General features: G+C 36.5%; 1 protein-coding gene and 1 long non-coding RNA gene across 8 annotated transcripts in view; one reads left to right on the top strand and one right to left on the bottom strand.

Moving 5' to 3' along the window:
- sbf2 (SET binding factor 2) overlaps positions 1–17,444 on the top strand; it is a 446,331-nt gene extending 428,887 nt beyond the window's left edge. For 5 of the 6 annotated variants that reach the window (XM_069900054.1, XM_069900071.1, XM_069900038.1 and 2 more), the window contains 5 exons: positions 1,396–1,503; positions 8,747–8,931; positions 9,390–9,477; positions 10,134–10,265; positions 16,079–17,444. In XM_069900054.1, the coding sequence (XP_069756155.1) occupies positions 1,396–1,503; positions 8,747–8,931; positions 9,390–9,477; positions 10,134–10,265; positions 16,079–16,177 (612 nt within the window). In that variant the 3' untranslated portion in view covers positions 16,178–17,444. Of the gene's footprint in view, positions 1–1,395; positions 1,504–8,746; positions 8,932–9,389; positions 9,478–10,133; positions 11,896–16,078 lie in introns of all 6 variants that reach the window. The other variant, XR_011345373.1, reaches the window with a different exon arrangement.
- Positions 1–17,924, bottom strand: part of LOC138744246 (uncharacterized) — a 58,331-nt gene that overhangs the window by 32,814 nt on the left and 7,593 nt on the right. For both annotated transcript variants that reach the window (XR_011345401.1, XR_011345391.1), the window contains exon 2: positions 12,602–12,663. This is a non-coding gene — a long non-coding RNA (uncharacterized lncRNA). The remainder of the gene's footprint in view (positions 1–12,601; positions 12,664–17,924) is intronic.

Raw genomic sequence — 17,924 nt, forward strand, 5'->3', positions numbered from 1 at the left:
CTGACATATTGTGTAAGTCCAACTGACCTGAGAATGTTGCGCCGCTAATTTTCGTTTGTTCTCTGCATCTGATGCTGCTCATGTTGGTTTAAAAAAAAGATCAGGGATGCATAATCAAGGTCTTTAAATTGACCAAAAAAAAACCATATGATGGCATTAATTCAACAAGATGGTTTTCCTTGATTGAGATTCCAGAATATGGAGTGGGGCAAGAGTAAGGCCACACAAAACTCGTCCCTCCTGCAAGCAAATGAAGCTCAGGCACAGGTTAATCATTTATTGCATGATATATGGCCTTTTGGCACAATATTGAATGATTGAGAGTTCATTATTATATGCAATGAAGAGAAATGCAAACAAAATCCAACATATCTGTTGGATTAATGTTTACTAGAGTTATTTGTTGTTGGATGGAAATTGTTTTGTCCGAGAGACCACATCATATTGACACTACATGTCAATACTGGTATTACGGATCAACAAAGTTTGCTTGATTACTTTAGATATGTTTTATTTCTAGCCTGAAGGTTCAAGCTTGTTGCTCATAGTGTTATGAACTGCATGTAATAAGCAGCAATAGGCCTTGAACCAGACACGTTTATTTTTAAAACACTAATTTTATTTCTAACTCTTAAACTATTGTCTTATCTTTTAAACTATTCTTAATAATAAATCTATCCACAGCTGTGTGCAGGTGTCTAGTGTGTGTATATATGATGTACTCAAACCATTACAGTCCAGGCCAAAATCTAGGAAGTTACTTCAAAGTTCAGTCTTTGAATTCAGTGTTGAAGCATAACCCTTTGAAACTTGATGCCCAGAATTAATGATGAACTGATGGGAAGACTGGAGTTGTGGCTACTACAGACTCTCAATTTTTATTGCATTGCCTTTGAAGAAATATCCATCCACACGAGCTGTGGTCATAACATTCCTGGTCCTTTTGTAGGCAAGACTCGAACTGGGCGACCTCCACAAAACTACCAAGACCCTGGCACCGGTCTCTCCAAGTAACCTCACTGTTAGTCACAATCAAAATGAAGCAATTTGCTTCTCAAAAAACTGTCCTGGCACAGGTCAATCCACCAAAAAGGCTTGGTCATTCATAGAGCATGCTTTGCTCTGATTTCCACAGAAATGGCTGGCCACAGAGCTGCTTTCAAAAAGTTGCTTTCTCTTCAGCAGTCAGAATGGTTCTGTCTTTGCAAATGTATCAAATTCTGGAACAGACTGTGACAAACCTTCCCACAGTTCTTCCAATGTATTCAATTATCACTGGGCTGTGACTTGTGTTGTGCTTATGTGAAATGTTAAGTGTGGCCAGTCAGTCCTTCGTGTGAATACTATGATTTACAGTGATGATGTCCATTTTACACTGGAATATTGTAATTACAGGAGATTGAGAGACTGGAGACTGAATTGAATCAAAGTCCTGAACAGTGGAAACCAGTCTGGGATCGAGTAAAAGTTAGCCACAAAGAGGAATTAATACCGGACCAAACTGTGAGTACACTGCAGTTACACGTGTTTGATGATATGATATCTACTTCTTTGTCAGAAGACACAAGTGTTCAAGCATAATTATCAGGAGTTATAAAGTATTGTTGTTCTGAATAGGAATTTGGAGATAGGGCTGGGCCATGTAGGAAATTCAAGGAATATAATTAATGGATGGAATATGGAACCAAAAAAAATGTTTAAATTAACTTTTTTAATGAAGTAGCAAAGCCAACACACATTGAGAAGATGGTGATGAGTTACCCTTTGTGAACCACTGCAGTCCATATTAATATACTCCTATAATCCTGGATTGAGGGTTTGTGGATTTACACTTAATTTTTTTTTAACTTTATTTATTTGTTCAAAAAACAAATAATATATGACAAACAAATAATATATGGCAATTAAACATGAACTTTTTTTATATAGAAAAAAAAAGATTCCCCCCCCCCCCTCCCTTCAGCCAACTCTCCTAAGGAGAGCCATAAAAAAAATATTTTTAAAAAAGTTAAATATACATATTAAAATCTAATCAATATAAATTGAAATGTAAATATTCTGAGTATAACAGCCACTTATTAATAAAAAAATTATCATGCGAAACATGTAATTTTTTCCATTATTAAACAATATTTCATCTCATTATGCCATCTATTAATATCAATCATATTTGTATCTTTCCACATACTAGCAATACATTTTTTTGCTACGGATAAAGCTAAATATACAAAAGCAAGCTGAAACTTATCTAATCCCAAGCCTTTCAGAGGTTGCAAACTACCCAATAAAAATACTGTTGGATCTAAAATTATTTTAATCTTATACAGATATTCTAAAAACATTTGAATTTTCTTCCAAAAAATTTGTATATGTATACATGACCAAACAGCATGAAAAAAAGTACCAACTGTATCACCACATCTAAAACACAAATCTGATTCATTAAAACCATATTTTTTTAATTTTTCAGGTGTCAAATATAATTGATGTAAAAATTGTAATTAATCATTGCATAACATGCATTTATCAATCTAGTTACACTATCATAACAGCTATCTAACCAATCCTTTTTTAATTTCACACTTTCCTTCACATTCAAATATGTTTTTTGTAAAAAGGCAATATCAATTTTCATTTTCTTAATATACGCCAAGACTCGCTTACATTTAATCGAACTATTTAATCCTCGAACATTAAAAGTAGCAAACCTCAACTTTGACATATCTACTATTATTACTAAATACCAATAATATCTTTATATAAAAACTCAAATCAACGTATATAGGCCCTCCAATAAAAAAATTAAAAACTAAGAAAAAAGTTTTTAAAAAAATTTAAATCTCTCCCCCCCCCCCCCCCCCCACAAAAGGTAGTAATCCCCTAAACAAAAATTAGGTGTGGATCACCCACCAGTGGCTGATGACTAGTAAAGAACTTAGTGCAAATCTCCCCCTCCCCAGCCAAACAATCAGTAACATCCAAATATCATAATAGCAAGAGAAAAAATAAAATAAGAAAATTCTTCTTTTCATCCAAAAGACTCCAATCTTGAAGATCCCATTTCGGAAGGAGGTGGACTCTTTCCATTCCCATTTTTCTCATTTCTGCCGTTTCCAGAGCTACCAAATTTTTCTTTAGGAGATAATGGTGGACTACGTCTTTGTCCTCTTATATCTGGCAATGAGTCAGCAAAAATCATTGCTTCACAATCAGTTTCAAAAAACCGAAATTGATAGTCTCCGTAAAAGACCTTCAACACTGCAGGGTAACGAAAAGTAGACTTATAACCTTTACGCCACAAAACTTCATTAATTGGATTACGTCGACGTTGAATGACATCTTGACTCAGATCAGGATAAAAAAAGACTCTGCTATTCTGAATCAATAATGGTGTTTGTCATTGCCTCGCATTTTGTACTGCAAGTCGAAGTATTGCTTCTCTATCCAAATAACTCAAAACATCGAATTATTACCGGTCTCAGGGGTTAACCAGCTGAGGGTATTTTTCTTAAAGCTCTATGGGCTCTTTCCAGTGCCAATCCCACAGGGAAAAATTCTTGTTCTTCTAACTTCTTTGGCTTGGCTTCGCGGACGAAGATTTAAGGAGGGGGTAAATGTCCATGTCAGCTGCAGGCTCGTTTGTGGCTGACAAGTCCGATGCGGGACAGGCAGACACGGTTGCAGCGGTTGCAGGGGAAAATTGGTTGGTGGGGTTGGGTGTTGGGTTTTTCCTCCTTTGCCTTTTGTCAGTGAGGTGGGCTCTGCGGTCTTCTTCAAAGGAGGTTGCTGCCCGCCAAACTGTGAGGCGCCAAGATGCACGGTTTGAGGCGATATCAGCCCACTGGCGGTGGTCAATGTGGCAGGCACCAAGAGATTTCTTTAGGCAGTCCTTGTACCTTTTCTTTGGTGCACCTCTGACACGGTGGCCAGTGGAGAGCTCGCCATATAACACAATCTTGGGAAGGCGATGGTCCTCCATTCTGGAGACGTGACCCACCCAGTGCAGCTGGATCTTCAGCAGCGTGGACTCGATGCTGTCGACCTCTGCCATCTCGAGTACTTCGACGTTAGGGATGAAAGCGCTCCAATGAATGTTGACGATGGAGCGGAGACAACGCTAGTGGAAGCATTCTAGGAGCCGTAGGTGATGCCGGTAGAGGACCCATGATTCGGAGCCGAACAGGAGTGTGGGTATGACAACGGCTCTGTATACGCTTATCTTTGTGAGGTTTTTCAGTTGGTTGTTTTTCCAGACTCTTTTGTGTAGTCTTCCAAAGGCGCTATTTGCCTTGGTGAGTCTGTTGTCTATCTCATTGTCGATCCTTGCATCTGATGAAATGGTGCAGCCGAGATAGGTAAACTGGTTGACCGTTTTGAGTTTTGTGTGCCCGATGGAGATGTGAGGGGGCTGGTAGTCATGGTGGGGAGCTGGCTGATGGAGGACCTCAGTTTTCTTCAGGCTGACTTCCAGGCCTGGAAGGCCTGAAGAAAACTGAGGTCCTCCATCAGCCAGCTCCCCACCATGACTACCATGTCCTTCTATACCTTCTGGCAAACCAACAATTTTCACATTATTCCTTCTGCGTTGATTTTCCAAATAATCTATTTTTCTTTCTAGCTCCTTCTCATGATCTCCTAATTCTATGACTGATTTTTCCTGGATTTACACTTAATGATGATAAAGTAGTGATACAGTAAAACCACTGCTATCCAGCACCTACAGGGTTTAGAAGATGTCAGAAAAGTGTATTTTCCAGTTGCTAGAGTCAACTCTTACAATGCCTAACTAATACACGTGCAATAAGAATAAACAGGTTAAATGGCAAAAATACTATTCTGTCTATACACTGAACAAACTTCACTTGCATGAATATATAAGCCTTAAAGCATTTAACTTTATTTTCAGTCACATTCTTTGAAAACATTTAACCGTCACTGGATCTACAGGTTCCTCCCCTCCACAAAGCCACCCAAAAGATGAACAATAACATTATTAATAATTAACATCTCCCCCCCCCTGCCAATTTTATAGATAAAACCTCTGACAAGACAAATCTTACTCAGCAGGGATAAGGGAACACTTTAAGAAAGTCTCCCTTACGGTGAGTGGCATCAACCAGTTTTTCTTTCTTGACAGCGCCTTAGCTGTTTCACACAACTTTATTCAAACAACTGCTATGAACAAAATACAACCAAGGTACTCCACTGGCTGAATAAGTGTTCTCATCCTCATCAAAGATTTATGTGATACTTCAAAGAAGATTTACTTCCACTAATTAAAACTTGTGTATTTTTTTAACCTATTATTTTGGGGGTTTTTTTAATTTATTTTCCCTTTTTTTGCTGATTTTTTGAACTCCAGGTGCCTGGGCTTTTACTGGATATATTTCCAAGAAAGGATGGTGTGTTACATGGAGAGGTACCTGCAAGTGATGGTGATTCCATGTACCTAGAGTACTTGTTCTTCCTAGTGGTATAGATTGTGGCTTTCAGATAGCTGAGGCTGGAATAAGCTGCACAAATTATGTAATATCTACATTTTAATGCTCAGATTAAAGATGATTGAAAAATAGCCTTGTTCAGTGGCCATAGAGGAAATAAAACTGGGTGCCAAGATGTGTAGTCTGTGACTGAAACATTCTTATTGCTTTCATTCTTCTGAATGTTCAAGTGGAGGCAGCTTATTCCAGGTTGGATATCAGACAAGGATCGAGAGAAGTGGTTGAGTGGGAAGTATATATGCTGTAGCATATTTTGTGTAGGCTAGCCCTATTTAGATTTTATAAAGGCTAAATGTCAGCATAATGACAAAACAAAAGCAATGCTTTTTTTTATTGTTCTATGTTTCAATAGAATTTTAGATTTCACGTTTTGCATATCGCAATATTGCTCCATAACTCACTGGAGACTGCTGACCCACCTATCAAGTGCTCAAATTGACACAATGTACAGTAAAATCCCCAGTATCTGGCACCTCTGGGGATTGTTGATACCGGATATGGAAATTTTCTGGTTGCCTGAGACCCTATTGCAATGTCTAATTATTAAATCAGCATTAAGAATAAACAGTATAAAAGACAGTGCAAAATGTAATATAATTTGAACAAAAAACAGTATTGTAGCAGTATTTAATCAGGTAATTCACATAAAATGTAAATTCAAATTTGAACCCCAGTTGCTGGCACTGTAACAATGTTGCACTGTCCGTGCCGTCGTCATGATTAACCCCCTTCTTCCAAGATTACAGATAAAGCCTTACTAATAGACTTAATAATATATTAATAGAGATAAAGACTCTTACTAGGGAGACACTTTACGTAAGTTGCCCCAGCAGCATTGGCCAGCTCTTCATTCTTGGCACCACCATTTTATTCAAACAACTGCTACGGGTGGGGCATGAATGGGGCGCTCCACTGGCTGAATGTTTGCTCCCATCTTCACCAAAGGGTGGCTTTCGAGAATATGTACCTTTATAGTTTTAAACTTTTATTTAAATTTTATTTTCTTCTGGGTTTTTTTTGCTAGTTGCTTGGAGAGATATAGCTTTGGGACATTCATTTCATGAGTGTCACTGTTGGCTGTCTTCCCTGTGCTGGTGAGGGACTGTGACTGGGCATTCTTTCTTTCCAGTTGCTTGCCTCCGGAATGTTTCCATGCCAGTGGAGTAGGTTACCGCAAATTAGACATTTGTATATATGACCTTTTTGGGGGAGAAAAGGGATAGTGGAAGATTCAGTGAATTGTGGCCCAATATCAGCCCTCAGACTGTGGTCATCCACTTTGGAAGAAAGAATAAATAAGCATATCATTACTTAAACTGACTGAGATTAGAAAGTATTGCCGTACAAAGGGACCTGAGGATACTGGAAAACGAAAAAGAAAAAGTGAGCATGTTTGTGCAGCAAGCAATTATGCCAAAGGATAAAGAGGTAATTTTTTCTGGGTGTTAATAAGACAACAGCAGTAGTTTTAGTCTTCATAAAGATTCAGCTGCAACGGAGGTAGAGCAAAGACATTTAACTAGAATGATTTTTGGGATGAAAAGATAGACAAACAGATGGAAGTTGAGCAGGTTCAGCCTGTGTTCTTTGAGTTAAAGAAGAATGAGAAGTGATCTTATTTAAGATTTGAGTGGGAATCAATAGTTGTAAGCAGAGAGGATGTTTCTCCTTGTGTGGGTTTTAAAGCTTGGCTTAGTTCCAGATTAAGGGAACGAAAAGGTAGTTCTCCTCTCAGATGTTTGTGTCTCTTTAAATGTCTCCCTCCTCGAGATGTGTCGAGGTGGAATTATTGGAATATATTCATGGCAGAGGTTAACAGGCATTTAAACTATAGGGAGTTGAGAAAAATGGGAAGAGAGCAGGAAAGTGGTGTTGAGGCCAAGTGCAAAACAGCCATCAGTTTAACATGTGTCAAGGAGCTGAGTGGACTGCTCCTATTTCTTATAGCCTTTATAGATCAGATTTTTTGCTAAAAATGCAGGTGAGAGCATGCCACCCAAATCCACACATGTTTTACACTGTAGAAGTTCATTTCTTTCCCCCTCAAAACTCATGTTTGCAAAAATCATCTTTGTGCTCCATGGAATTTTTGACTTGGTTGTTCCTAAAATCACAGCAAATTCATGTCCCATTTGGGTTTCAGGTTACACTGGAAAAATGGCTGCACTTCATAAATCATCAAAATCCAAATGTAATTAAACAAAATATATATTTTGTTATTTGGACAAATCCAAAGTACTGTCATCCAGATATTGCTGGAAAATTCAGCCAATTTTCAACATGCAGCAGTCGCTTTCAGGGCTCCAGTAATGTGGAAATCCTGAACTTACTGAGTTTCAAACATTATATTTGAATTCCTTTCAGAGCAGGTAGCATTTCACCTGTGACATCTTGTGCCTGATTGAATTACTGCAGGCACCACTCCCCATACATTAAAACAGGAATTCTTAAGCTGCTCAGAAAAAAATCAAAGACATTCAAAGTTTCAAAATTGTGTTTTAAAACATAGTTGTTTTTAATTTCATATAATTTCTTACATTTTGTAGCCCAGAAAGGAGGTTATAATGGTTCAGAGAATTTCAATCAGACCCGTCACTCACCTTAGTTCCTCATAACCTATTCTCATGTGCATCAAATGTCCCCTAAATTCCATGTCACTCCTACACCAAGGGTAATTTTCAGTAGATAATTAACCTAACAGAAAGTCTGCAGATGCTGTGATTGAAGTAAAAACACCCCAAAGTTCTGCAGGAACTCAGCTGGTCTTGTAACATCCATCGGAGATAAAGATATGTTGCTGACATTTTGGCTTGAACCCTTCCTCAAGGAATAAGCAAAGAATGAATGTCTTTGGGACATGGGGAAATAGATCCACCTTTAGGTAACCCACGTAGCTTTAGGGAAAATCCATCCTTTCTTGAAGCCTTCACGCATCCTTCTTACCATCAGCAGCAAACCGGGATGCATTGCACTGATTTTAAGTTTACCACTTCTTGCTGTTTCTTTCCTCTGTCCAAACTGGTCTCATTTCATTTTTATTTTCAGAGTTGAGTTATTTTCGCTTTGGTACCTTTATTATATATGTCTCTCTCTCACATATACACATTATATATATTAAATATACCTGACCTATATACGTGCATATTTATATAAGCAACAAGTTGACCATAGGCCAAGTCGGTGCAGAAAGCAGTTCACCTGCTGATTTTCCTTTTATGCCAAGCTTTTACTTCCTCTTCTAACAGAGACTGGCTTCATCACTCATGGTGTCTAATGTGCAGTCCTTCCAAAGAAGGTCCATGCTGCATTTGGCAGACAGTGGAATTGGTGAGAATGATCGGAGCACCACTACATCACCTTCAAATGGAGGAAATACAAGGAGAGCAGCAACTCTGTACAATCAATTTTCTTCAAAGGATGTAGAGAACAGGTCTGAGAATATTTTGAATTGGTTATCCTCTATCTATACCCTCTTTTCAGCTCATTGGTATTCATAATTTTAAATTTAGACATGCAGTATGTTAACAAACAGGCCCATGAGCCCAATTACACCCAATTGACCTACAACCCCAGTACATTTTGAAGGATGGGAGGAAATCCACCCAGACACGAGGAGAATGTACAAACTTCTTAGAGACAGCGCCAGTTCAAACCCCGTACGCTGGGGCTGTAACAGTGTTGTGCTAACTGCTACGCCCTTAATGAATAGTTAGCTAATATATCGACATTCATACAAAATACTTTTTATTACTCTTAACACTGGCAGTTTAAGCTATAAAATATCAATCAAAGGGAAGTGGGAAATATGAAAAAAGGTTTTTAAAACTTGTTCCAAAATATATAACCAGTTTTCTGTGGTTTTTTAATCTTTTTATTTCTCTTTTGTAGATCATTTGAAGGCATACTTTACAAGAGAGGTGCTTTACTAAAAGGATGGAAACCTCGTTGGTTTGTTCTTGATATAACTAAACATCAGGTAAAGCATTTGCAGTTAAATGCAATCAGTGCAATTTTGTGTATTAAAACAGCTCATATCTATTACTGGAAATTAAGAAAAGAGGAATTTTGTTTTATTTTACTTGAACAAATATTCCATTTGTGGATATACTGGTGATTGCTGGTGTTAGAATAAGCACCATCAATTTCAGTATAGTCCAGTCTCAAAAGTGCTGCCGAATCTGCCAATTGAACTTGTACCAGGTAAAGTATTGATTGTTGCATGAAATACCAAGTGACTTTTTAATAGCATACCAAACAATAATTACTACACAGTAAACTCACGTACTTAAAAGAACATTTATTTTGTGTATGAATTATACTTCCCTCTCAAATATTTAATGATATTTTCACAAATTTGTTGTGCCTAACTTGTTTAAAATATTAGCCAAAAGAGTTTTTGTTTTGGAATGCCACATTTAGAATTTCTTATTGTAATTGGCCGCTTAGCCACTTTGGGGACATTACAATTGATAAATCTGAAGAAATTATTCATAGAGCAATCAGGAAAAAAAGAAATATTCCATGGGAAAGTTCACTGGCTTTTTGAAGCTGGTGGTGTGGGCTATCACTTGGTTGCTGACCAGAGTGTCCTGCTCATTACCTCCACATTGATGCATTCACTTTATTCTCTAGTTGCGGTACTATGACAGTGGTCAAGATACAACCCCCAGAGGATTCATAGACCTGGCCGAGGTGGAGTCAGTTCTTCCAGCATCATCAACACTGGGTGCACCCAAGCATTCAAATGAAAGAGCATTCTTTGATGCAAGTTACATTTTTATTCCTCACTGAGATTTTGTTGTGATGCCACTTGAAATACCAGAAATTGACAATAAGGGTAAAATAATATTTCTGTTGCGAGGAGATGCTGTTATGTCAGACATTTTGTTTTTAATCTGTGAATGTAAGGATCAATGAAAATGTCATCAGAGAGATGGATTTGCAGTCAAGCAGTTCTTGCTGACATTGTGTTTTATTCTTTTAAAACTGTTTATTTCAATAGAACTAATTTGGAAACAATCTGAATCTGCATTATGCTACTTTGCTTTTTATAGATTTAAAAAGCATTAAAGACTATACTATTTACAAACTATTTCAGATTATATTTTTTTCCATTTAATCGAAAGGTTTATGGGTATAAATCTTCTGAAAGCTTATGAGGCTGAGCCATTGGAGTGATAAACAAACAAGTCAATAAGATGACATTGATCATTATATACTCCTTAATATAAATGGGATTATCTGATCTTGAATAAATGAGCAAACCATTATTGCTGAAATATCTCCCATATTTAAATCTAATAGATTAATTATAAAAGTTTGAAAAATTTGGATTCAATGTCACCAAAGCAGAGATTGATTCCACAAACAGGAAAGTGTCACATATTAATTCTGAATTGGGGGAAAAGGATTAATTCTCCTCTCATGTACCTACTAATTAATTTAAATCTGCATTCTATTTTTACAGTTAATTCTGTGCTGAGAAAATAAGTTATCCTTTTTATTCTGTCTTAGCCTTTTAATTTTATGTATCTGAATTAATTTTCCCTTCAAACTTTGGAAGTTTGAACTTGAAGGCTGTGTCTGCGTGGCTAATGGCAGAATTCTTAGTGTGGAGCAACAGATCTAGGGTCCACAGATCTCAAGGTTACCATGCATGTTGGTGTGCTAGCCTTAATTAACTGGGGAATTGAGTTCAAGAGCCATAAGGTAATGTTGCAGGTCAATAAAACTCTGGTTAGACCGCACTTAACGCAATGCTGTTCAGTTCGAGTTAACTAATTACAGGAAGGATGTAGAAACCATGGAGAGAAGATTTACCAGGTTGTTGCCTGGATTTGAGAACATGTCTATGAACCAAGGCTGACAGAGATAGGATTTTTCTCTTTGGAGTGACAGAAGATGAGAGGCATAGACAGCTAATACCTTCCTTCTAGTGCAACAATAGTAGAAGCTAGATGTCATCTGTTTAAGATGAAAATAATTTTAACTCAAGGTGATAAAGGTTCCATTATTGTCACGTAATACATTCCAAATGTAACATACATGAAATTCTTTAACTTTGTCTACAATCAAGCATCCCTCACAGAAATGAGGCCCCAGAATGGGATGAACTCATGACCCCAGGTGTTCTAACCACTGAGCTATTGGAGCCTGGTACAATAGGGTTATTTAAAAGACTCTTAGATAGGCTCATGGATCCAAGGTAGGGATGGTTTTGAGTGCTGTAGAGTAGGTTTGCATAACATCGGAGGCCAAAGGGTCTGTACTGTGCTATAATGTTCAAACTCATTATTATCATTCTTTACAACTTCAAATTTCCTCTGAAAGTAGGAGAGCAGGTGGATTAAGTGATTAAGAAGTCACATGAGACCTAGAATCCAAGAGCAAAGAGGTAATATTAGAACTGTATGAAACATTTATTTGGTCACAGCAAAAGTACTGTGTAGTTCAAGAATGATATACAGTAAAACTCCTTGTATTCGGTACCAATGGGGAATTAGTAAATGCCAGATGAGTGTATTTTCTGGTTGCATGATGTGTGATTGCCAAACTAACAGTGAGGTGCACCAATTTTAAACCTCCCTATTTTTTAACCTATTTATTTTTATTTAGTTTTTTTGCTGAATTAACAGGGGTTTTGCTGTATTAACATTGATGTGATAACTTTGGTGCCCTACCCCAAATTAATTAATTTTTAACTTCTTGAAAACATTATCAACATAAATGACAAAAAATTAGAACTGCAGCCTTCAGTCACTAAATTTACTGTATCCACATTCCATTGAATTCTTTCGGCTTTTTACCTTTCTGATCAATCTGCCACTATGGGACTTTATCATAAAACCATGTGAACACCTTCACGTGCTCTTCTTGTCACCTCAAATCATTCTTGAAAGTAGACAGAAAACTTCCCTTAATAAATCCTGATTAACCCATGCCTCTCCAAAGATTCATTTATTCTGTATCACAAATATTTTACCTGCATTGTTAAGCTAACAGTTTCATTGTATGTTCCGCATTTTCCATTTCTCCCATGGCTTTAACTAAAGTAGATCAAATAAATAGTGCTGCTTTAAAACACCTGTAATCTATTTTACCTGTGCGTGGTGCTGGGGCCTCTGGTTACAAGTAGTCCTTGGATTATGAAAGGGTTCCATTCCTGAGAAATGTCAGTCAGACAATTTCACAATTAGTTAGAAACATTAATTTTCTATGGTAACTTGTATCCCATTACCTCAACATACACTTGCTTTCATTCTTTAATTTCATTAAATATTCACCCTAACACAACCCATGATTAGAACATGTACTGTGTTGAGACATTAATGAAAACCATATTATTTCTATCTTTAAAAATGTATGGGAGAATATGCTTAAAGTTGGATTTCATTCCTAAAAACTCACGTGGGACTTTGAGTTTCCTTTCACAATATATACAGCTTGAATGTAGCATTAAATTTCTTTTTAATGGAATTTTCTGACCACATCTTAAGTTATGGCCATTACTCTCATTGGTCAACATTTGTTCCAATTTGCTGTGTACCATTCTCATATTGCATTGACATTTGTACCATCAATCTTGTAAGAATGCTTTAGACACCTAAAGGTGTCAACATACATAGACAGGGTGGCAAAGAAGACATTTGGAATGCTTGAATTCATTTGTCAGGACATAAAAGTGGTGAGACAACATTTGGAGTATTGTATGCAGTTCTGATGAGAAGTTTTCTTTTACACAGAGTACTTGTTTTCTGGTGTCAGAGAAGATAGTGGAATATGATACAATTATTATATTTATGAAACATTTAGACATAAAAGGATACAGGAATTAATGCAAATGGAAGGCACAAAGGCCAACATGAACAGGATGGGCCAATGGACACGTTTCTCTGCTGTATTACTGTGCCTAATAAGCTTTCTTTTGTGAAGTACTTTTTGGAAATAAGACCTTATTCCTCTTTTAATGCAGATTTGTGTTCTCATGGACTTTTTAGGTTACTTCTAGTTTTACCTAAACAGATTCTATTCTATTTGAATGTCTAGTTCAGGTGTATTCTGTCACAATATTAGCACTAAGATTTCATCCACTTGTATGTCCCTTTCCCACATTTACCTTTTGTTCATTCCTATCTCAATTTGCACAAGGCCTGGAGGTTTCCATCAGTGAGATGCTTCTTGTTTACCTCGCAGGCAAGTTCTTCAGGCTTTTCATTGCAGGGTTCTGACATAAATCATGAAAAATCCTTCTTCCCTCTTCTTGGGAAGTAGGGTACTTGGATTATGATTGCAGAAACTGCTATCCATTTGAATATCAAATCTCTAAAGGCTATATGACAAGGCTCCACATTAGCCTAGTAAACATTTCAGTTCGCCTGCCCTTAATCTTCCTCCTTATCCCCAGGAAACCAGTTTCCTGGTTGTTCTTTACACCCAGAAGCCATTCTCTCTCTGATCTCTGCTCTAATGTGTAATCTTCTCGAGCCTCTGAATTTTTTGTGAAAAAGGTCACCATGACATTAAAACCACAGACCCAACAAGATTCATTGTTAAAATCTCACAGCTGAAATAGAATTAGATTACATAAACAATCTAATATCCACTGCTGAAATCCCACAAGGATACATAACACTTTGCTGGTGTGAAAAATAAGTTACATCACCTTTCTGCTATGCACAGCTGAAAAACCTCTTCAGTAAACAGGGTGCATCTCCAAATCTGAACATTGTCAGATCTACACTTCAGGTTCAACATCCATTTGACAAGTCTGCTTGAAGTATGGAGCATTCATTTTGGTGGTGTGGATTGTCAACTTTGTCCCATTTAGTTAAATTTTACATCAGGTCTATTCCCTTTAACCAACTGTACACAGTCAGATATATTTTTTTTTGCAAAGATATTTGACGTTGATCACCAGCCATTCTTTGTTTTTGACCTTTGGGAGTAGGAAATAGCAAATACTATCCATAGAACACTGCAGCACAGAAACTAGCTCTTTGGCCCATCTACACCCTTTCAACTGATGCTATTATAATCTTTACAGAGAATTAGTTTAGATAAATAATTTTATCTTTTCTGTAAATTTTGAATGTGATAGCATTCATAGAGTGTGGAAACAGGCCCTTCAGCCCAAATATTTTCCACCCATACTAGTCGCACTTGCCTGCATTTTACCTTCTCCCTCTAAACCAGTGGTTCTCAACCATTTTTCTTCTACTCACATACCACCTTAAGTATTCCCTTACTAACCACAGAGCAGCTATGGCATCCTATGTGAGTAGAAAAAAAAGGTTGAGAACCACTGCTCTAAACTGATGCTATCCATGTATCTGCCAATTTTTTTCTTAAACATTGCTGCCTCAACCACCTCCACTGGCAGCTTGTTCCAGACTCTCTATGTAGAAAAGTTACCCCTCAGGTTCCTGTTAAATATCCCCTCCCCAGTTGAAACCTCTATCCTCTAGTTATTTATTCTTACTCTCGGCAAAAGACTCTGCATTCACTGATCTATTCCATTGTTCATGCCCCCAAATCTTGGCCACATCCTCTTCAATCTCTTTTGCACCGTCTCCAACTTGACAAAACTTTTTCTGCAGCAAAATGAACGGAGTACTCCAAATGGGGCCTCACAAACATCCTGTACAACTGCAATATGACCTCCTAAAGGCCAAAAGCCTTTTTGACCACCCCATCTGTCTATACTCTTCAATCCCTCTGCTCGACAACACTCTCCAGATCCCAACTATTCCTTGTGTAGTCCCTACCATGTTAGACCTCCCAGAAGACAATACTTAAAATTTCTCAATTGAATTAATTCAACCATTTGTCTGCGCAGCATCCTGCTGCTACAATAGACGTGTTCTAATTAAATACATAATTGATTCCTTTATCTTGTAAGATGAAGCCACAATTAGAGTCCCTTTATATTTTACGATTGCAAAATTCACATGCATTATATTTTAGTACATATTATAGTTAAGGTACCAGGCCTCTATAACTCTCTAATGTCTGTTTGTACAGGTATTTTGTTAATGCAACGAGAATTAATCAACCTGATCTTTAGTTTATTAGCATACAAAGTTTACTACTCTTCTTCAGTTGTCACAAGTGTGACAGAAGGATTGTAGTAAATACATCTTGAAATAAATTAATATTTTCTTAGATTAAAAACTTCAAATAGTTAAATTGGGAAGGTACAAAGTTTTATCTATAAAGTCAAACTAACTGCAGTAATAAAGTGTACTTAGGTGAATTGTTATTTTATTACAATATGCTGTATTACTGGAAAGTAAAATGGTAATAAGTACAGTAATTAAGATTAATACTTAAAATGAGCTGATCAATTAATTACCATGGAAGTCTTGCACTTGTTAATAGATACACTTGGCTATCCTAGTCCCTTTCCTTGTCATATTAGATCTGGAAGCACTGAGCATCATTTAGATCATACTTTGTAATCCCAAAAGGCAAGTCCACAAATTGAATTCGGAAAATTGTCACGCTTTTTTTTAAAAAGTGTAAATACTTTGAATGTTTTAGTGGAATAACAAGGGTTTTTTTTTTCCTTTTTCATGCAGTTGAAGACAAATAAACGTGTTTATAATTTCTGTGCACAAGATGTACAGATGGCGCAGCAGTGGATGGACAAAATCCAGAACTGCATTTCAGATGCCTAGTAAGATGCATTTTGAAAGGATCAGGCGGGATCATTATCAGTCAAAGGAGATTAAAGCCCAACAGCCTCTAAATAAAATCAAATGATAAGGGTGTCAAAAGAATTCATCAGTAAAGGAGATGAAGACTGCAGAAAAATCTGGGAAATTGCTTCAGCACATGAAGCTTGCACTGACATCTTAACACATCGCTCTTTAACAATGTGAAATGTAAACTTCAACCACTAAAGACCTTAATATTCTGTAATATAAATTGAACCTTTGCTTTCACAGATTTGCATGCAGTTTTTAGTCATTTAAGTCCTAGTTCTGAAATGTTGTGAACAGCATGGTTTTAAAATTCCCAAAATTAATTTGTAACATAACATTTTATATTGTATATCAATATCTAAAGCAAAACAAAAATTAACTGTCTCAGCAGTACCCAAGTTTCTAAAATGTACTATATTGGAACATTGGAATGTTTGCACTTAAAGCTGTGAAGCAGAGTGCAGTAACACAAGTTCAGTTCTGTGGCAGCATTTTTGTAGACTATGTAAATAAATGATTTTTTTTGGGTAGCTTACCTTGATATTTAAAGAGGTTTTGCACACTACAAATTAATGATTTTTTTTACAGTTAATACTTATTTTTTAAAAAGTGTTTTCAAAAATGTTTGTGTTACTGTCCTAATGGAGAACTTATTCTACCTTTTAACACTTACACATAATTTTTAAACTTTTATGTACCTTGTGGTATGTCTCTGTGGTGTCTTTATAGCATGTTTATTACATTTTGTATTTTTTAAAGAATTGTATATATGGCTTAATTTGGTTACATTTATCTTCCCTGAATTGATGGATACAAATGAACTTAATTTTAACTGGTTTAAGAAGCACTTCCGAGTTATACAGTTCATGTAGTAAGACATCACATACAGGACCAAAAGATTGATCATGCAGGGCTAAAACAAAACAAAAATTGTGCAATTCCTGGTGAGGCTGAAATCAACTCAAATTTCATAATAGCATGAATGGAATTCGAAAATAGTTTCCACCATTTCCTCATTATGACCTTGCTAAAAAGATTGTTAAACAGTAGCCTCAATTTGCACATATTTTAATTTTGTGAAGTTTGTACATACCGTTCATCTGCTTTGTAAAATACTGATACTGTGTAGTTCTTTGTTGAATTAAATGCAGTCACTAATTTTTTTCAACAGCTTTATGTAAATTGCTTCATGTGGCATTGAGTTTTATGACTTGTTTACACTAAAATGCTTATAAAACAATGAGTGCTAAATGTTATTTTTACAATTCTTTATAGTACTACAAGTTAAATCTGAAAGCAAACAGGAACATCTCAAAACTAAAGTATATTTGTTACATTTAAGTATTCATCTGCATTGGAGAGAAGAAATGGAGGACAGGCTCAGTAAAAATCTAAATGTGCTAACTAACACATTTACTGGCATTAGAGACTAAATACGATATGATTTCACTGTTGTTGACAATTTCATCATTTTGCCAATGTCCCTTATCCTAACTTCTATATCTTCTCTGAATTTCACTTTTTTAAAAAAAAATCTGTCTGTCTTACTGCAAAGGAATGCAACTAATTTTGTATAAATTGCTCATCATTTTAATCTCATCCATGTAATTTGTAGCAAAGGTAAAGATACATGACCAACATTTCTGGCTTAAGCCCTTCATCAAGGTACGAAAAAATGTTGACAGACATGGGCACATTCACTTAAAAGCCTTTTCACACA

This window comes from Narcine bancroftii, chromosome 1 (assembly GCF_036971445.1).
Source record: "Narcine bancroftii isolate sNarBan1 chromosome 1, sNarBan1.hap1, whole genome shotgun sequence".
Lineage (NCBI taxonomy): Eukaryota > Metazoa > Chordata > Chondrichthyes > Torpediniformes > Narcinidae > Narcine > Narcine bancroftii.